Source organism: Capra hircus (genome assembly GCF_001704415.2).
Source record: "Capra hircus breed San Clemente chromosome X unlocalized genomic scaffold, ASM170441v1, whole genome shotgun sequence".
NCBI lineage: Eukaryota > Metazoa > Chordata > Mammalia > Artiodactyla > Bovidae > Capra > Capra hircus.
In genome coordinates this window covers 2,830,079-2,851,707 of record NW_017189516.1, presented here as the reverse complement: position 1 = coordinate 2,851,707, position 21,629 = coordinate 2,830,079, and the positions used below count along the sequence as shown (strand labels likewise).

Genomic DNA, 21,629 nt, shown 5'->3' with positions numbered 1-21,629 from the left:
TGATGTTGAGCATCTTTTCATGTGTTTGTTAGCCATCCATATGTCTTCTTTGGAGAAATGTAATGTTCATTCAGACATATAAACATTTTAACAATAGAAGAAAAAAATTACCTGGACTCACAACCTTTATATATTTTTTCTGCACTTTCTTTTTGTCCTTTTCCCTATAAATATGGTCTTTGTTGCTGTTGTTGTAGCAAATTTTTTGTTTGTTTTTTTAAACAGTGTTGTTGAGATATACTTAACATAATATGCAATTTACCTACTTAAGGTGTACAGTTCAATGGTTTTTAGTATATTTTCAGAGTTGTACAGCTATCATCATAGTCAATTTTTGAACATATTAATCACCAAAGAAGCACTGTACCCTTTAGCTATCACTCTGCTAACCTCCTTTCTACCACTTTACCCTTAAGCAAACACTAATCTACCTTCTCTTTTTATAAATTGAGATTGACTTATTCTGGACCTTTCATATAAATAGAGTCATATAATATTTGGTCTTTTGTGACTGACTTCTTTTGCATAGCATGTTTTTAAGGTTCATCCAAGTTGTAGCAAGTGTCACTGCTTTATTCCTAATAACCTAATAATATTCTGTTTTATGGTTAATACCCACATTTTGATTATCCATTCATTAATTCATAGATATAAGTTGTTTTCTCTTTTTGGCTGTTGTGAATAGTGCAGCTACGAATGTTTGTATACAAGTTTTTATTTCTTTAAAATCTGTTTTTACCTGTTTGGGATATATTGGATAGTTACAAATGGAACTGTTGTGTCATATGCAATTCTAAGTTTAATGTATTGAAGATCGACCAAACTGTTTGCTATACTGGCTGCACTCAAGAAGCATTGTACAAGGGTTCTCATTTCTCCACATCTTTATCAACATTTGTTTTCTGTTGTTGAATTATAGTCATCCTAGTGGCCCTGAAATGGTATCTCATTGTGATTTTGATTTGTATTTCTCTAGTGACTAATGATTTTGACCATTGTTTCATGGCCATCTGTATTTCTTCTTTGGAAAAATGATTATTTGGGTCCTTTGCTCATTTGAAAGACCTTTTTAAAAAAAAAATTAAAAAAAATATTCTGTTTGGAGGCCATTTTCAGATATATGCTTTGTAAATATTTTCTCTCATTCTTTTGGTTGTCTTTTTACTTTCTAGGCAGTATTTCATTTTTATGAAGTCTAATTTACATTTTTTCTTTTGTTACTTATGCTTTTAATGTCATATTTAAGAAACCATTGGCAAATCCAAGTTCATGAATATTTACTCCTATGCTTCCTTCAAAGAATCATAGTTTTAGCTCTTTTGGTTAGGTCTTTGATGCATTAATTGGTTAGAATTTTGATACATTAATTTTTATATATGCTATGAGGTTAAAGATCCAACTTCAGTCTTTTGCTGTGTCTATCCAGTTGTCAAACACTATTTACTGAGAAGACTGTTCTTTCTCCATTCATCGTTTCTGGGCACCCTTGTTGAAAATTAGTTGACCAAAGAGACAGATTTATTTTTTGACTCCCCAAGTTTTGTTCCATTTATCTGTATGTCAGTCCTCATGCCAGTAGCACACTGTTCTGATTACGTTTGCTTTGAAAGTAAGTTTTGAAATTGTGATTCCTCCTACATTGTTTCTGTTCAACATTTTTTTTCTGGGGGGCTATTCTGGATCCCTTGCAATTTCATATGAATTTTAGAATTAGCTTGTAAAGTTTACAAAGATGTCAGCTTGAATTCTGATAGAAATTGCATTGAACTTGTAAATTCATTTTAGGAAGTATTGCCTTCTTAACAATATTAAGTCTTCTGATCTATGAACATGGGATGTTTTAACACTTACTTAAATCTTGAATTTCTTTCACCAGTGTTTTAGTTTTCAGTGTATGCATTTTGCATTTCTTATGTTAAATTTATTTTATTCTTTTTGATAATATTATGAGTGGAATTGTGTTCTTACTTTCAGTTTTGAATTTTCATTGCAAATGTATGAATTAAGTTTTGCGTATTAAATAATTTATTAGTTCCAGTAGTTTTTTGCGGATTTTCAAGGATTTTCCTTATGCAAGATCATGTCATCTGCAAACAATGATTTACTTCTTCCTTTCCAATATAGATTACTTTTATTTCTTTTTCTTGACTATTTCCCTCCTTAGAACTTCTAGTGCAGTGTTGAATTAATCTGACAAAACCGGACATCCTTTGCTTGTTCCTAATCTTAAAGGGAAAGCATCTGATCTTTCACCATTCTGTATAATGTTATTTATATTTTTTAGTAGATAGCATTTATGATGTTGAGGAAATTCTCTTCTATTTCCAGTTTTTTGAGTGTGTTTTTCTTGTCATGAATGTGTATTGAGTATTGTCAGGTGATTTCTTAGTGTCTATTGAGATGATCATGTGGGATTTTTTAAATTAATTTGTTAATTTAAAATTTTTCCCTAGGAATAATGTATTCTTATATACCTTAAGATGTGGAGCTTCCCACTTGGCTCAGTGGTCAAAGAATCCGCCTGCAAATGCAGGAGATGTGGATTGGGGAGATCCCCTGGAGGAGGAAGTGGCAACCCACTCCAGTATTCTTGCCTGGAAAATCCCAAGGACAGAGGAGCCAGGCAGGCTCCAGTCCATGGGGTTGCAAAGAATAGGACACCACTGAGTGACTGAGCATGCATACACCTTAAGATATATCCTAAGACTTTTAAACTTTTAATGTTATTTAAAAATTAAACAACTAGGGGTTCAGGATTGGGAACATCTGTACACCCTTGGCAGATTCATGTTGATGTATGGCAAAACTAATACAGTATTGTAAAGTAAAATAAAGTAAAAAAAAAAAAAATTAAACAACTAAGGATTTCCCTGCCAATGCAGGGGACATGGATTTGATCCCTGGTCCTGGAAGATTCCACATGTGGTGGAGCAACTAAGCCCATGTGCCACAACTACTGAAGCCCATATGCCTTAGAGCCTGTGCTCCACAACAAGAGAAGCCACCACAATGAGAAGCCTGCATGCTGCAGTGAAGTGTAGCTGCAACTGTAGAAAGCCCACACAAAAACAACAAAGACCCAGTACAGCCAAAAATAAAGAAACACATCCTATTTGTGGGAATCATTAATACAGCTAGATCATTTATTCTAGACATCCTTAATATTTGAATCTTGTAGGATATTACAGTCCTTAGAACATAAACAAAATTTCACTTGATGAGACATACTTTGTTCTTTTGTTTTAGTCTAAATTCTCAAAGGAATGGATGTGTTAATTTTTTTAACACTGTATTAATTTTCATTTTGGGTCTCTGGTTTGGCAAGTTCCCCTGGAGAAGGAAATGGCAGCCCACTCCAGTATTCTTGCCTGGAGAATTCCGTGGACAGAGGAGCCTGGTAGGCTACAGCCCATGGGTTCACAAAGAGTCAGATATAACTGAGCGACTAACACACTTTTATACAGCATAGTGATTCAGTAGTTTTGCAGATTATACGCCACTAAAAGTTTTAGAAAATAATGACTGTTATTCCCTGTGTTATACAGTATACCCTTTTTAAAAAATCTATTTTATACATAGTAGTTGGTATCTTTTAATCCCTTACCTCTCTCTTACCCCTCTCCTCTTCCTCTCCCCCTTGGTAACCACTAGTTTGTTTTCTGTATCTCTGAGTCTGTTTCTGTTTTGTTATATACCTTTGTATGGGTAATTTTTTTGTATTTTACATGTAAGTGATACAGCATCTGTCTTTTCTCTATCTGAATTATCTCACTAAGTAGAATATTTCCTGGGTTCATCCATATTGCTAAAAATGGAAGAATCTCACTCTTTTTTTTATTGCTGAGTAATATTCATATGTCTGTGTTTGAGTGTATACCACAAATTTTTAATCATTTGTCTGCTGATGGACTTTTGAGTTGCTCCCATATCTTGACTATTCCTGTGTACATTGGGGTGCATGTATGTGTTTGAATTAGTGTTTTCAGACTTTCTGGGTATATACCCAGGAGTGGAATTGCGAGATGTTGCTGCTGCTGCTGCTAAGTTGTTTTAGTCATGTTCAACTCTGTGCGACCTCAGAGACGGCAGCCTACCAGACTCCCCCATCCCTGAGATTCTCCTGGCAAGAACACTGTAGTGGGTTGCCATTGCCTTCTCCATGCTGGATGTTATGGTAGTTCTATTTTTAGTTTTTCTCAAACTTCCATACTGTTCTCCATAGTGGCTGAACCAGTTTACATTCCCACCAACAGGGTAAAAGGGTTTCTTTTTCTCCACATCTTCACCAACATTTGTTATTTGTAGATTTTTTGATGATAGCCATTTTGGCAGGTAGTAAAGGATATTATGGTTTCATTTGCATTTCTTTAATAATTAGTCAATTATTAAATTAAAAGATGCTCGCTCCTTGGAAGAAAAGCTATGACAAACCTAGACAGCATATTAAAAAGCAGAGATATTACTTTGCCTACAAAGGTCTGTCTTGTCAAAACTATATGGTTTTCCCAGTGGTCATGTATGGATGTGAGAGTTGGATCATAAAACTGAGTGCTGAAGATCTGTTGCTTTTGAACTGTGGTGGTGGAAAAGCCTCTTGAGAGTCCTTTGGACTACAAGGATATCAAACCAGTCAATCCTAAAGGTAATCAGTCCTAAATATTCATTGGATGGACTGATGCTGAAGCTGAAGCTCCAATACTTTGCCCACCTGATGCAAAGAACTGACTAATTGGAAAAGACCCTGATGCTCAGAAAGATTGAGGGCAGCAGGTGAAGGGGATGACAGAGGATAAGATGGTTGGGTGGCATCACTGACTTGATCGACATGAGTTTGAGCAAGCTCCAGGAGTTGATGATGGACAGGGGAGACTGGTATGCTGTAGTCCATGGGGTCCCAAAGCATCAAACATTACTGAGCAACTGAACTGAATAATTAGTGATGTCAAACATCTTTTAATGTCCCCATCAGCTCGTACAGTTGCACTCATCTCCCATGATAGTAAGGTCATGCTTAAAATCTTGCATGCTAGGCATGAACCAAGAACTTCCAGGCATCCAAGCTAGGTTTAGAAAAGGCAGAGGAACCAGACATCAAATTGCCAACATTTGCTGGATCATAGAGAAAGCAAGGGAATTCCAGAAAAACATCTACCTCTCTTTTATCAACTACACTAAAGCCTTTGACTGTGTGAGTCATTACAAACTGTGGAAAACTCTTTAAAGAGATGGGAATACCAGACCATCTTACCTGTCTCCTGAGAAACCTGTATGCAGGTCAAGAAGCAACAGTTAAAACCCTCTATGGAACAACTGATTGGTTCAAGATTGAGAAAGGAGTGTGACAGGGCTGTCTGTTTGTCACCCTGTTTATTAAACCTATATGCTGAGCACATCATGAAGACTGCCAGGCTGGATGAAGCACAAGCTGGAATCAAGATAGGCAGGAGAAACATTAACAACCTCAGATATACAGATGATACCACTTTAACAATAGAAAGCAAAGAGAAACTAAAGAACCTGTTGATGAGGGTGAAGGAGGAGAGTCAAAAACCTGATTTAAAACTAAATATTAAAAAAAACTAAGATGATGGCATCCAGCTCCATTATTTTGTGGCAAATAGAAGGGAAAAAGGTGAAAGCAATGACAGATTTTGTCTTCTTGGGCTCTAAAATTACTGCAGATGGTGACTGCAGCCATGAAATCAGAAGATGATTGCTTCTTGGCAGGAAAGCTGTGACAAACCTAGACAGTGTGTTGAAAAGCAGAGACATTGCTCTGCTGACAGAGGCCCATATAATCAAGGCTATAGTCTTCACAGAGGTCATATAAGGTTGTGAAACATGGACTCTGAAGAAGGCAGAGGGCCAAAGAATTGATGCCTTCAAACTGTGGTGCTAGAGAAGACTCTTGAGAGTCCATTGGACAGCAAGGAGATCAAACCCGTCAATCTTAAAGGAAATCAACCCTGAATACTCATTGGAATGACTGATGGTGATGCTGAAGCTCGAGTATTTTGGTTATCTGATGCAAACAGCTGAATCATTGAAAAAGTCCCTGATGCTGGGAAAGATTTAGAGCAGAAGGGGAAGAGGGCATCAGAGGATAAGATGGCTGGATGGCATCACCGTTTCAAAGGACGTGACCTTGGGCAAACTTCCAGAGATGGTGAGGGACAGGGAGGCCTGTCATGCTGCGGATCCTGGAGTCATAATGAGTTGGACATGACTGGGTGACTGAACAACAACAGTGCCCTCTTTGGAAAAAATATCTGTTCAGGTCTCCCCATTTTCTGATAGTACTGTTTGTTGATATTTAGCTATATGAACTGTTTGTATATTTTGGATATTAACTCCTTGTTGGTCATATTGTTTGTGAATATTATCTCCCATTCCATGGATTTTCTTTTCATTTTGTTAGTGGTTTCCTTTGCAGTGCAAGAGCTTTTACGTTTAATTAGGTCCCATTGATGTATTTTTGCTTTTATTTATTTCACCTTAGTAGATGATAGTATGTTTTTTGGCATATAAATAAGTATTCAGTCATTATTTGTTCAGTGAATGAATAAATGCATTCTATGTCTTTGGTTTTTATCTCTTTAGTATCAACTTGTTAATAACAAAGGGGGAAAGCTTGTCATTTTTAGACTTAATTAAAAAGAATTTTCATACAGCTTAAGTTTTTTTGGATTCTAATCAAGGATGAAATTTACATGTAGGTGAAATAGTTTTGAGAATACCTTTGCTATTCAATATGTGTTAGAAGGAAATCTGTGGTAAATTGTACTAGTAATACAATGTTATCTCTTGAATAAAAATTTGTCTTGCTCTGCAAATAGAGTATATATAAATAGCTCTTAAATGGCAAGCAAAAAAGATAAATTTTTTACTACTAGGATAATATATATATATATATATATATCTTTTTTCTTGTTGAATTTTCAGGTGAAGGGAAGTGGCTCAGAAACATTGATTATTACCGTTTAGATGGCTCTACAACTGCTCAGTCAAGGAAAAAATGGGCTGAAGAATTTAATGATGAAACTAATGTGAGGTAAGAAGCATTTTCTGAATGTATAATTTTTATAAAATCATTCTAAATCTGCAGATAATAAAATTTACTCTTTTATTGTCTACTACTATAATTTTTGACAAATACAAGATAAAGTCCAGATATAAAATGGTTTCATCATCCTTTAGGAAATTCACTCATGGGATCATGCAGTTTGTAGCTTTTTGAATCTTACTTTTTTCATTTAGCAAAATGCATTTGAGATTCATCCTCATTACTGCATGTCAATAGTTAGTTCCTTTTTATTGTTGAGTTGTATTTCATTATACTATTCTGTTGTGTGGGTATAAAGTTTGTTACCATAGTTTTCATTGTTTGAATATGTTCATTGTATGGATGAGTGGTTTGTTTAATCACTTCTGTTTGAGAGATCTTGGAGTTGCTTCCAGATTTTGAAATTAAAATTGAAGCTGTTTTAAAGATTCATGTGTAAGTTTTGTGTGAGTGTGGATATTTGTCCAAGTGAAATGCAAATCTAGGAGTGCAGTTGCTGGGCTACATGGTAAATTTATGTTTAACTTTGTAGGAAACTGCCAAACAGTTTTCCGAAGTAATTGTATAGTTTTGCATTCCCACCAGCAGTGTATGAGAGTTCTAGTTGTTCTACGTCCTTGGTATGATAGTTAAAAATAAAAATTTACCCATTCTGATAGGTGTGTAATGGAACCTTACATGGTTTTAATTTGCATTTCCCTAATGAGAAGCATCTTTTCATGTGTTTATCATCTTTGGAGACACAGCTGTTAAAGTTAAGAAGGTATCCTTGATCTCTGAATAATATACTTCAAACCACTGTAGGTAGAGGTTGTGTTATATATGTGTTACTGATGTTGCTTTTTTTTAAATATAAATTTTTTTTTAATTGGAGGTTAATTACTTTACAACATTGTATTGGTTTTGCCATACCTGATGTTACTTTTAACTGTTAGCAATTAATATACTTGAACTGAATTTGTAAGAGAAAAATTTATGTGTATATGTACATATAAATATTTGCACACACACACGTGTGTGTGTGAAAACATTGCCTTTAAGAAAGTAATGAAGAGATGGGATTAGCTTTTTCTTAAGTTTTTGTTTTGTATTGGAGTATAGCCAATTAATGGGGCTTCCCTAGTGGCTCATGTGGTAAAGAATCTGCCTGCAGTATGGGAGACCCAGGTTCAATCCCTGCTTTGGGAAGATCTGGAGAAGGGAATGGCAACCCACTCCAGTATTCTTGCCTAGAGAATTCCATAGACAGAGAAGCCTGGTGAGCTACAGTTCATGAGGTCTCAAAGAGTTGAACACAACTTAGCAACTAACACTCACACATAGTCAATTAACAGTGTTTCAAGTGGACAGCAAAGGGCCTGATGAGATTAGTTGAATGTAAAGATGGCTGATATATGCCTTAATAAATGTTCTAAAGTTTGAGAGGTAGTATATTGTGTGTAAAACATGTTTTAATTTTAGCAGAGTCCTAAACTACATGTGTGCGTGCTAAGTTGTTTCAGTCGTGTCTGACTGTGTGACCCTATGGACTATAGCTTGCCAGGCTTCTCTGTCCATGGGATTCTCCATGCAAGAATACTCGAGTGCGTTGCCATGCCCTCCTCCAGGGTATCTTTCCGATCCAGGGATTGAACCTGCCACTCCTGCATTGCAGGTAGATTCATTGCAGGTAGCACACTGAGCTACCAGGGAAGCCCATCCTGAACTACACCTAGGGTTATAACTAGGGAAATTCCAGTTAGACCCTAGGAAAGATTATATTTTTATTACATATTTAAAATCTGTAGAGTCTGGAAAGCTTACAAAGGGATTGAGTACAGTAAAGTTATGTTTTAATGGTTATATAACTATATAAAGATAAGTACATTTTGTATTCTGTTTGCCATGTTTTAAAAAGTTATTATTTGTGCATAAGTGTGAAGAAAGAATTCTGAGTAATCCTATTCTTGTCAAATTTAATCTGAACCTTTGACTTGTTCAGTTTCCCAAATTTGTAAATGTCGTAATAGCATATGATTTGTCCCATAAGAGTCATATTTGATAACTAGTTGCAGGTGGTGACTGCAGCCATGAAATTAAAAGACACTACTCCTTGGAAGAAAAGTTATGACCAACCTAGACAGCATATTCAAAAGCAGAGACATTACTTTGCCAACAAAGGTCCATCTTGTCAAGGCTATGGTTTTTCCAGTAGTCATGTATGGATGTGAGAGTTGGACGGTAAAGAAGGCTGAGCACCAAAGAATTGATGCGTTTGAACTGTGGTGTTGGAGAAGACTCTTGCAAGTCCCTTGGACTGCAAGGAGATCCAACCAGTCCATTCTGAAGGAGATCAGCCCTGGGTGTTCTTTGGAAGGAATGATGCTAAAGCTGAAACTCCAGTATTTTGGTCACCTCATGTGAAGAGTTAACTCATTGGAAAAGACCCTGATGCTGGGAGGGATTGGGGGCAGGAGGGGAAGGGGACGATAGAGGATGAGATGGCTGGATGGCATCACGGACTCGATGGACGTGAGTCTGAGTGAACTCCAGGAGTTGGTGATGGACAGGGAGGCCTGGCATGCTGCGATTCATGGGGTCGCAAAGAGTCGGACACGACTGAGTGACTGAACTGAACTGAAGGAAACAATGTTGAAATATGGTTGGTGAGCAGTCATCTTGACTTATTCACTAGCAAATTAAACCCCTTAAACATCTGCCAGAAAGTGTCTCTGATTCAGATTCTTCATGACACACATACAAACACCCCATGGATTTGAGGGGTTACTCTTGAGTAGCTAAATCTGTCTGGATTTAATTCGCAAATGTGAAAGATTATATCTGTTTTTCTACCTATCCATCTTCTATTTTCTCATGACTTGTTAATTTTCAGAAAATAAATACAATTTTGTTTATTGTTAAGCCATTAGACACTTTAAGATAAGCTTTAAAATAGTAACATAATGCCTTGTATGGCCAGGAAGCACTTTTAACAGGCTCAGGGTCTTTGGTTAGCTTGATACCATTATTTTAAACTTATTTATTTTATTTATATTTATTTATATGTTTATTTATTTATACTATTTAGAATCAAAGGTACTTACAAAGATAGAGAGGTACTGTGACCTGTTTCTCCTAATGGTTACATCTTGTAGTTGTTGTTCAATCACTCAGTCATGTCCAACTCTTTGCTACCCCATGGACTGCAGCATGCCAGGCTTCTCCATCCTTCACTGTCTCCCAGAGTTTGCTCAGATTCATGTCCTCTGAGTCAGTGATGCCATCCAACCATCTCATCCTCTTGCCCACTTCTCCTTTTGCCTTCAGTCTTTCCCAGCATCAGGGTCTTTTCCAATGAGTTGGCTGTTCTCTACTGTTGAGCTCATCTGTTCAGTTTTTCTTTTTTTGTTACTGTATTTTTCCGTTCTGAGATTTCCATTTTTTTCTTCTGTTTGCGTTGTGGTATAATTCCTAATTCTCCACCTGATTTCTTCTGATACTAACCTAGTACAGGGGAGTGGGTTTTTCTTACAACCACTTGGTGGGAATGGATATCCTAGTTCCCTACATGGTCTTCACTGACATTGCTGGATTGGTGAGAGGACTTTGTTAACTCAAAATTATCTGACACTATTTTGGCTATGACTTGTTGCAGTTAGATGAGGATGGAAGCCTGGGCTTCCCACTCAGCCTTTAGTGATAAGGGTGAAGGTTCACCACATTTTGTCTGTACTGTTTTTGACTGGAGTCGAATGATTATTGTTGTAAAGTTTTTTTTTCTCTTGCTGGTCTGGCCCTTTTTTGGTCCTTTTGCTAGAGAGCAGGCTTTTTGTGGAGATTTTGATAGCACCCACTGGTGTTTCCAGATCGCTCAGTTCTTTAGCACTCAATCTGGGATATACAGGGCAAAAAGAAAGCCTGTGGAAGTCACTGCTATATTATGTGTTAGGTCTCAAGCCCGTGTGCTTCCTTCTCACTTTTAAGAAGCTTCTTGTTTGTTTTATATATAGTATCCAGGCGTTTTCACTGTATTTATGGTGGGAAATAGGACTTCCCAGGTGGTACAGTGGTGAAGAATCTGCCTGCCAATGCAGGAGACAAAGAGACATAGGTTTGTTCCCTGGGTTGGGAAGATCTCCTGGAGTAGGAAATGGCAACCCATGCTAGTATTCTTGCCTAAAGAATCCCATGAACAGAGGAGCCTGGCAGGCTACATTCCATAGGCATTGCAAAGTTAGACATGACTGAGGGACTGAGTGTGCGCACATGTGTGCGTGTGTGTGCACACATACACGGTGAGGAATAGGGAACAACATGTCTATTTTATGTTTCCAGAATTAGAAGTCCAAAGATTGCACTTTTTCAAGAATTTTATCTGTCTTTTAGTGAACATATAGATTGCTTATGTTGTGTGTATGTCTAGAAGTGGGATTGCTAGGTAATATGTATGTGCATATTCAGCTTTAGCTTATACTATCAAAACATTTTTCCCAAATGGTTGTACCAGTTTACACTCCGGCTAGTAGAGGATGTGTTTCATTTTGTTATCTGTCCTAATCATCGCTTGATGTCAGTTTTTATTAACCCGTTGTCATAGATATATAGTAGTAAGACTTCATAGTCTTTTAAAAAGTATTTATTTATTTGGCTGCATCAGATCTTAGTTGTGGCATACGGTATCTTTCTTGTGTCATGCAGGATCTTTCATTGCATAGCACAAACTCAGTAGTTCTAGCTTGCAGGCTTAGTTGCCCTGCGGCATGTGGGATCTCAGTTACCGGATGAGGGATCGAACTCGCGTACCCGGCGTTGCAAGGTGGATTCTTAACTGCTGGACCACTAGGGAAGTCCCAAGGCTTCATAATCTTGATCTGTATTTTCCTGATAACTAATTCCAAGTAGTTTATAGATTTAAATGTTGAAACTAAAGCATAAAGGTGTTAACTGGCAATAGCACAGAGTATTTTCCTGATTTTGTTGTAAGAATTTTTTTGTAAATAGGACACACAAAGTGCTGACCATAAAAGGAAAAATTGATAGATTGAGCATGATTAAAATTAAGAACTTCTATTCATCGAAGGCATTTTGTGATAAAATGAAAAGGCAAACCATAAGCTGGGAGAAGCTATTTTCAATAAAATGATTCAAAAAGGACTCTTACCCAGAATATGTAAAGAATTCTTAAAAATCAGGATACTAAACCAGACAACCTCATTGTTAGATGAGCAAAAAGCTTGGAAAAGACTTTACAAAAGATAATATCCAAATGACCAATACACATACAAAAATGTGATCATTTTTATTAATCATGAGAGAAATACAAGTTAAACACATTTTTGTCAAAGATGCAAAAAAATGTTTCAATGAAGGGAGGATAAGCTTTTCAATGAATGGTGTTGAAACAGTGGGGTATTCATAAGCTGAAGACAAACCTTGAATTAAGCCTAACCCCCATTCAAAAATCAAGTCAAAGTGGATCCTAAATCTGAGTGTAAAAATGATATGTAAGAGAACATAGAAGAAAGTCTTTAGGAACTAAGATTAAGCAGAGATGTCTTAGCTGTGACACCAAAAGCATATAAGCCATTAAATAAAAAATCAATAATTGAACAACCAAAATTAAAAACTTTTGTCTGTGAGAGACTATGTGAAGAAGAGGAAAAGACAAGCCACCAACTTTGAAACTGCATATCTAACAAAGAAGTCATATGTAGAGTATATGAAGAATTATCTAAATGTAATGGTAAGAGAAGTTGTTTTTTTCAGTTAGAAAATTAGTCAAGGACTTAAACTTATGCTTCACTGAAGAGAATCTATGTCTGGCAAAAGAAAAGAAAAAAACACAGGAAAAGATGTTCGGCATGATTAGCTAACAGGGAAATGTAAATTAAAACCACAAGATATCATTTCATATCTATCAAAGTAACTAAAAATAAAAAAATAGTAATACTGCCAAATGCTGATGAGGTTGCAGAGAAGAAACTGGATTTCTTCTGCAGTGCTGGTGAGAAAATGAAATGGCACAGCCACTCTTCCTGAAAAATAGGTATTTTTTTTTTAAACTAAACCATCAAACATTTGCTTAATTGTAAAATCTTGCAATCACAGTCTTGGAAATTTATGCCAGAGAAGTGAAAACTTTCTATGTGAAAATTTTCACATCGAAACCTATACACATCTTTATTTTTGATAAACAAAAACTGGAAACAACCCAAATGTCCTTTAACATGTGACTGGATAAACAAATTGTGATATGTCCATATAATTAAATACTGCTCAGGAGTAAAAAGAAATGAACTGTTCATAATGATCCAGACAACAACTTGGATGGATCTTGAGGGTATTATGCTGAGTGAAAAATGCCAGTCTCAAAAAGTTACATATGATGTGATTCCATTCATATGGTATTCTTGATGTTACAAAATTATAGTGATAAAGAGCCCGTTAGTGGTTGCCAGGGATTAGAGTTAAGGAGATAGTGTAAATACTAAGGGATAACTTATGGGAGGTTTTTTGTGGTGATGGAATGGTTCTGATTCCTGCTTGGTTATATGATTCTGCATATGTGATAAATTTTCATGGAGCTATACACCAAGCAATAAAAATATGTATAAAAACCAGTGAAATCCAAACAAACTCTGTGATTGAGTTCATAGTTTTGTACCAGTACCCATGGCAGTTTCCTGTTTTTGACAACATATTGTAGCTATGTAAGTTGTTGCCATTTGGAAAAGCTGGATGAACCAGTACACAGGAACTCTTTGTACCACTTTTGCAAATTCTTATGAACCGTAACTATTTTTTAAAGGTTATACTTTATTAAAAGACAATATCATGAGTTATCTAAGATCTGAAACATTGGAATTCTCATACTCTGCTGGTGGGAATGTAAATTGGAATGACCACTTTGGAGAACTATTTGTTCAGCTTTAATAGTGCCATGTATATACTGTGTGATCCTGCAGTTCTACTCTTAGGTATATATACCTAAAAGAAATGCTTGCAGATTTTTAACCAAAAACATACAAAAATGGTTTATAGCAACACCATCCAAATATGGTTCATATTTTAATTGTGTCTTATTGTGTACCTTAATACTAAGAAAATCTGAAAATATCCTGGTTAAGTTTAATTTAGTATGGGCTTACATATTCCAGACTGAATAATATTAAAGGTTAAATAGTTGTAGAATAATTCTTGATGCTGGTTCAGTCACTTGAATCTCTGTTTCTTTATTTTTCTTCTGAGGACAAAATTACACGTTTGCTTCCCACTTGTATGCCTTTAAGAAACAAAATATGTCACTGACTACATCTTTATCGTGTAAATAAGTACCTCTATTATTGCAAACTAGACTATATTACAATTGTTTATATGTCTTTTAAAATTTTTTGTAGTTAGTGGTCTCCTTTAGTGCAGTTACCAGATTTTTTTTTTCATCTTTTGTATTCCCAGAGTAGTTCAGCACTTGGAATTGATAACAGTTTGATAAACATGCTTATTAAACCCATTCAACTGTTCATTAGTGGATAGATTACCAAAGAGTTTTGAAGTTCTCTCCTCTGTTTTCTCTTATCTGTGTGTTTTTTAACCCATATAGTCCATACTGTTCTATATGCTTGATCCTTTAGCTGGTGTGGAATAGATCTAAGTAACTGAAGTAATTTTGGAGCAGCATTTGCCCATAAACTTTAAGTATATCTACTAATTAAAGAAAGCACAGTTCATTCTCTGTAATGAGTATGTTTTACAGATAAGTATAAAGAAGAAAATAATGATCATCATCTTAGTGACCAGAGGTAACCACTGTTAACGTTGTTTGTATGTAGCTATGTATATGTTTTGTTTTCTAATACAGTTGCAATTATACTTAATTAAGTTCTATATCCTGCTTTTTTCCCCCACATAAGGTAATATTGTAGTTTTTTTTTTTTTCTTTCTTTCTTTTGCGCCACACCACATGGCATGCAGGAATTTTAGTTCCCCAGCCAGGGATCCAACCCATGCCCCTGCAGTGGAAGCATGGAGTCTTAACCACAGGACAAGTCCCTATATTGTAGATTTTTATGGTAATGTACCATGTTGAATAGGCAGAGTGTAAGTTAGTCTTGTGTGTCACACAGGTTTTTTCCCCCAAACTAATGCCCTTGTAAATAACACTGTGATGAACATATATTCTTACATTTCTGGTAATTTCTATAGGTTATATTCCTAGACATGTGATAGCTCCAAGATGATGATATAAAACATGACTAGTACTGTAATTCATCTTGTACCAGAATTTTTCTTTATTATGAGCTTGTTCTTATTAAATTTTGAGCTTCTTTGCATTCTGGTTTATAATACTATACCTATAATAGGTATGGAATTTTAGTTACTAATTTTCTGTCATGAAGTTGTAGAAAGTAAGGCTTGGTGTATAATGGCATTTTATGGAGATTGTTTTGAGTTCATTATATTCCAGAGTTTTTCTCAACTGTCAACAGTAAACAAATTGTATAGTCATCTAGTGAAATATTATGCAGCTAACAGGGTTGATGTTTACTAAGAAATTTTAGAAAATGCTTATAATATAAACTGTATATACAGATACTGTATTATCTTGGCTGAATAAGACAAAAATGTATATACTTGGAAAAAGAAACCTATATATGAAGTGTACTATGCTTTGAATGGAGGTTATTTTTATAGAGTAGAACTGAATAATTTTTTTTTCTTTAAACTTGTTTATATATTTTTAAAATGTTATCTATGATCTTTTAAAATTAGATTTCTGTTTATATCAAATTAATATAATTACATATATAAAAATTAGTCTGTTCACCAGAGGTCTGTTCAACCTCTTCCTACTCATGACCTCCACACTCTGCAGATAACAGTTTCAAATCTTAGCAGTTCTTCTGGTTAACATCAGTAAAGCCATAAAATCTTACTTCATGTACTCTTTTATTCTATTTACATATATCATTTCTACAATTTAAGGTGGCAGTTTACTCACATGCATATACATGCTTTTCCACATTCATTTTCTCAGTACCCTTTTCCTTGCTATTTGCCTAAGTCAGTTTGGAGTGTTTGCTTAGTTGTGACTATGTAAATATTCACAGTTAAGCCATTTAAAACGCTATTACTTTTCCTTTTTTTCTGCGCCTGTTCATTTTTGTTGAAGTTATGGCTTTTTTTTTTTTTTTACCATTTGCTTAGTTTTCTTTGACTATTGCTAATTCATTCCCAAATTCCCTACAGAAATATAAATTCTTTTGTTTCAGTATAGCAGGTAATCTATCAATTTTGTTTACTTTTTTCTTGAATACATTCTTCCTGGAGCCCTCTGTCTTGTTGATCCTATTTTTGTTACCTTGTTGTTGTTCAGTAGTCATGTCTGACTACTTATGACTCCATGGACGGCAGCATGCCAGGCTTCCCCGTCCTTCACTATTTCCCAGAGTTTGCGCAAACTCATGTCCATTGAGTCAGTGATGCCATCCAACCAACTCATCCTCTGTTGCCTCCTTTTCCTCCTGCCCTCAGTCTTTTCCAGCATCAGGGGCTCTTCCCATCATGTGGCCAAAGTATTTGAGCTTCACCTTTAGCAGTCCTTCTAATGAATATTCACGGTTGAATTCCTTTAGAATTTACTGGTTTGATCTCCTTCCTGTCAAGGGGACTCTCAAGTGTCTTCTCCAGTACCATAATTCAAAAGCATCAATTCTTTGGCACTCAGCCTTCTTTGTGGTCCAACTCTCACATCTGTACCCTTTCCTGGTGGCTCAGATGGTAAAGAGTCTGCCTGCAATAGAGGAGGCCTGGGTTCAATCCCCAGGTCAAGAAGATCCCAGTGAGAAGGGCATGACAACCCACTCGAGTATCCTCGCCTGGAGAATCCCATGGACAGAGGAGCCTGGTGGGCTACAGTCCATGGGATTGCAAAGAGTCAGACACGACTGAGCAATTGACACAACAGCAACTCACATCCATACATGACTACTGGAAAAATCATAGCTTTGATTATACAGAAATTTGTCAGCAAAGTGATGTCTCTGCTTTTTAATGTGCTGTCTAGGTTTGTCATAGCTTTTCTTCCAAGGAACAAGCGTCTTTTAATTTCATGGCTGCAGTGACTGTCTTCTGTGATTCTTGAGCCCAAGGAAAATCTGTCACTGTTTCCACCTTTTCCCCATCTACTTGCCCAGAAGTGCTAGGACCAGATGCCATGTTCTGTGTTTTAAATGTTAAGTTTCAAGCCAGCTTTTTCACTGTCTTTTCACCCTCATCAAGAGGCTCTTTAATTCCTCTTTGACTTCTGCCATTAGAGTGGTATTATCTGCATACCTGAGGTTATTGATATTTCTCCTGGAAATGTTGATTCCAGGTTGTAATTAATCTAGCCCAGCATTTCATGTGATGTACTCTGCGTATAAGTTAAATGATCAAGGTGACACTACATAGCCTTGACGTGCTCCTTTCTCAGTTTGGAACCAATTCGTTGTTCTATGTCCAGTTCTAACTGTTGCTTCTTGACCTGCATATAGGTTTCTCAGGCGGGTAGGGTGGTCTAGTATTCTTACCTCTTTAGAATTTTCCACAGTTTGTTGTGATCTACACAACCAAAGGCTTTAGCGCAGTCAGTGAACCAGAAGTAGATGTTTTTCTGGAATTCTCTTGCTTTTTCTGTGATCCAGCCATTGTTGGCAATTTGATCTCTGGTTACTCTCCCTTTTCTAAATCCATCTTGAACATCGGGAATTTGTTGGTTCAGGTACTGCTGATGTCTAGCTTGAAGGATTTTGAGCATTACCTTGCAACCATGTGAAATGAGCACACTTGTACAGTAGTTTGAACATTCTTTGGCATTGCCTTTCTTTTCGGATTGGAATACAAACTTATTTTTTCAGTCTTGTGGCCATTGCTGAGTTTTCCAAATTAACTGATGTTGAGCAAAGCCACCTGTTACCCTATACCTTGCATCTATCTAACTTCTGTTTACATATGTTACATTATATTGCAATTGCAGGGATTCCCTGGTGACTCAATGCTAAAAGAATCTGTCTGCCAATGCAGGAGATGGGGGTTCGATCCCTGGTCTGAGAAGATATCCTGGGGAAAGAAATAGCAACCCACTCCAGTTTTTTAGTGTAGAAAATTCCATCAAGAGAGGAGGCATGGTGGGCTTGAAGTCAGTGGGGTTGCATAGAGTCAGACAGGACAGCTACTTAACAACAACTGAACAACAATTGTAATTATATATCAGCCACCCCTCCTACACTCAGCTCCTTGAGCAGTGTCCTTCATTTTGAATACTTAATGCTCATAACACTCAGTTCAGTTCACTTCAGTCGCTCAGTCATGTCCGACTCCTTCCGATCCCATGAATTGCAGCACGCCAGGCCTCCCTGTCCATCACCAACTCCTGGAGTTCACTCAAACTCACGTCCATCGAGTCGGTGATGCCATCCAGCCATCTCATCCTCGGTCATCGCTTCTCCTCCTGACCCCAATCCCTCCCAGCATCAGAGTTTTTCCAATGAGTCAACTCTTCGTGTGACGTGGCCAAAGTACTGGAGTTTCAGCTTTAGCATCATTCCGTCCAAAGAAATTCCAGGGCTGATCTCCTTTAGAATGGACTGGTTGGATCTCCTTGCAGTCCAAGGGACTCTCAAGAGTCTTCTCCAACACCACAGTTCAAAAGTATCAATTCTTTGGTGCTCAGCTTTCTTCACAGTCCAACTCTCACATCGATACATGACCACAGGAAAAACCATAGCCTTGACGAGTTGGACCTTTGTTGGCAAAGTAATGTCTCTGCTTTTCAATATGCTATTTAGGTTGATCATAACTTTCCTTCCAAGGAGTAAGCGTCTTTTAATTTCATGGCTGCAGTCACCATCTGCAGTGATTCTGGAGCCCAAAATAATAAAGTCTGAAACTGTTTCCACTGTTTCCCCATCTATTTCCCATGGAGTGATGGGACCAGATGCCATGATCTTCGTTTTTTGAATGTTGAGCTTTAGCCAACATTTTCCCTCTCCTCTTTCACTTTCATCAAGAGGCTTTTTAGCTCCTCTTCACTTTCTGCCATTAGGGTGGTGTCATCTCCATATCTGAAGTTACTGCTATTTCTCCCGGCAATCTTAATTCCACCTTGTGCTACTTCCAGCCAAAGGTTTCTCATGATGTACTCTGCATATAAGTTAAATAAGCAGGGTGACAATATGCAGCCTTTACATACTCCTTTTCCTGTTTGGAACCAGTCTGTTGTTCCATGTCCAGTTTCTAACTGTTGCTTCCTGACCTGCATACAGATTTCTCAAGAGGCCAGGTCAGGTGGTCTGGTATTCCCACCTCTTTCAGAATTTTCCACAGTTTATTGTGATCCACACAGTCAAAGGCTTTGGCATAGTCAATAAAGCAGAAATAGATGTTTTTCTGGAACTCTCTTGCTTTTTCGATGATCCAGCGGATGTGGGCAATTTGATCTCTGGTTCCTCTGCCTTTTCCAAAGCCAGCTTGAACATCTGGAATTTCTCAGTTCACGTATTGCTGAAGCCTGGCTTCGGAGAATTTTAAGCATTACCTTACTAGCGTGTGAGATGAGTGCAATTGTGCAGTAGTTTGAGCATTCTTTGGCATTGCCTTTCTTTGTGATTGGAATGAAAACTAACCTTTTCCAGTCCTGTGGCCACTGCTGAGTTTTCCAAATTTGTTGGCATATTGAGCAGCACTTTCACAGCATCATCTTTCAGGATTTGATAGCTCAACTGGAATTCTATCACCTCCTCTCGCTTTCTTCGTAGTGATGCTTTCTAAGACCCACTTGACTTCACACTCCAGGATGTCTGGCTGTAGGTGAGTGATCACACCATCGTGATTATCTGGGTTGTGAAGCTCTTTTTTGTATAGTTCTTCTGTGTATTCTTGCCACCTCTTCTTAATATCTTCTGCTTCTGTTAGGTCCAAACCATTTCTGTCCTTTATCAAGCCCATCTTTGCATGAAATGTTCCCTTGGTATCTCTAATTTTCTTGAAGAGATCTCTAGTCTTTCCCATTCTGTTGTTTTCCTCTATTTCTTGGCATTGATCGCTGAGGAAGGCTTTCTTGTCTCTCCTTGCTATTCTTTGGAACTCTGCATTCAGATGCTTATATCTTTCCTTTTCTCCTTTGCTTTTTGCTTCTCTTCTTTTCACAGCTATTTGTAAGTCTTCCCAGACAGCCATTTTGCTTTTTTTTGCATTTCTTTTCATGGGGATGGTCTTTGATCCCTGTCTCCTGTACAATGTCACGAACCTCCATCCATAGTTCATCAGCACTCTGTCAGATCTAGTCCCTTAAGTCTATTTCTCACTTCCACTGTATAATCATAAGGGATTTGATTTAGGTCATACCTGAATGGTCTAGTGGTTTTCCCTACTTTCTTCAGTTTAAGTCTAAATTTGGCAATGGGGAGTTCATGATCTGAGCCACCGTCAGCCCTGGTCTTGTTTCTTTTGACTCTGTAGAGCTTCTCCATCTTTAGCTTAAAAGAATTTATTGCCAAATTCAGACTTAAATTAAAGAAAGTAGGGAAAACCACTAGACCATTCAGGTATGACCTAAATCAAATCCCTTATGATTATACAGTGGAAGTGAGAAATAGATTTAAGGGCCTAGATCTGATAGATAGAGTGCCTGAGGAACTATGGAATGAAGTTCGTGACATTGTGCAGGAGACAGGGATCAAGACCATCTCCATGGAAAAGAAATGCAAAAAAAGCAAAATGGCTGTCTGGGGAGGCCTTACAAATAGCTGTGAAGAGAAGAGGCGAAAAGCAAAGCAGAAAAGGAAAGATATAGGCATCTCAATGCAGAGTTCCAAAGAATAACAAGAAGAGATAAGAAAGCCTTCTTCAGCGATCAATGCAAAGAAATAGATGAAAAGAACAGAATGGGAAAGACTAGAGATCTCTTCAAGGAAAATTAGAGATACCAAGGGAACATTTCATGCAAAGATGGGCTCAATAAGGGGACAGAAATTGTATGGATCTAACAGAAGCAGAAGATATTAAGAAGAGGTGGCAAGAATACACGGAAGAACTGTACAAAAAAGATCTTCACTACCCAGATAGTCATGATGATGTGATCACTAATCTAGAACCAGACATCTTGGAATGTGAAGTCAAGTGGGCCTTAGAAAGCATCACTACGAACAAAGCTAGTGAAAGTGATGGAATTCCATTTGAGCTGTTTCAAATCCTGAAAGATGATGCTGTGAAAGTGCTATACTCAATATGCCAGCAAATTTGGAAAACCCAGCAGTGGCCACAGAACTGGAAAAGGTCAGTTTTCATTCCAATTCCAAAGAAAGGCAATGCCAAAGAATGCTCAAACTACTGCACAATTGCACTCATCTCACATGCTAGTAAAAGTAATGCTCAAAATTCTCAAAGCCAGGCTTCAGCAATACATGAACTGTGAACTCCCTGACATTCAAGCTGGTTTTGAAAAGGCAGAGGAACCAGAGATCAAATTGCCCACATCCGCTGGATCATGAAAAAAGCAAGAGAGTTCCAGAAAAACATCTATTTTCTTCTTTATTGACTATGCCAAAGC

At 37.1% G+C, this 21,629-nt stretch overlaps 1 protein-coding gene across 1 annotated transcript in view; it reads left to right on the top strand.

Moving 5' to 3' along the window:
• The window catches only part of ATRX (ATRX, chromatin remodeler), a 235,207-nt gene extending 228,116 nt beyond the window's left edge, over positions 1-7,091 (top strand). The window contains exon 30 of the mRNA XM_018043618.1: positions 6,943-7,091. Within this exon, the coding sequence (XP_017899107.1) occupies positions 6,943-7,055 (113 nt within the window). The 3' untranslated portion in view covers positions 7,056-7,091. The remainder of the gene's footprint in view (positions 1-6,942) is intronic.
• The last annotated feature ends 14,538 nt before the right edge of the window (positions 7,092-21,629 follow it).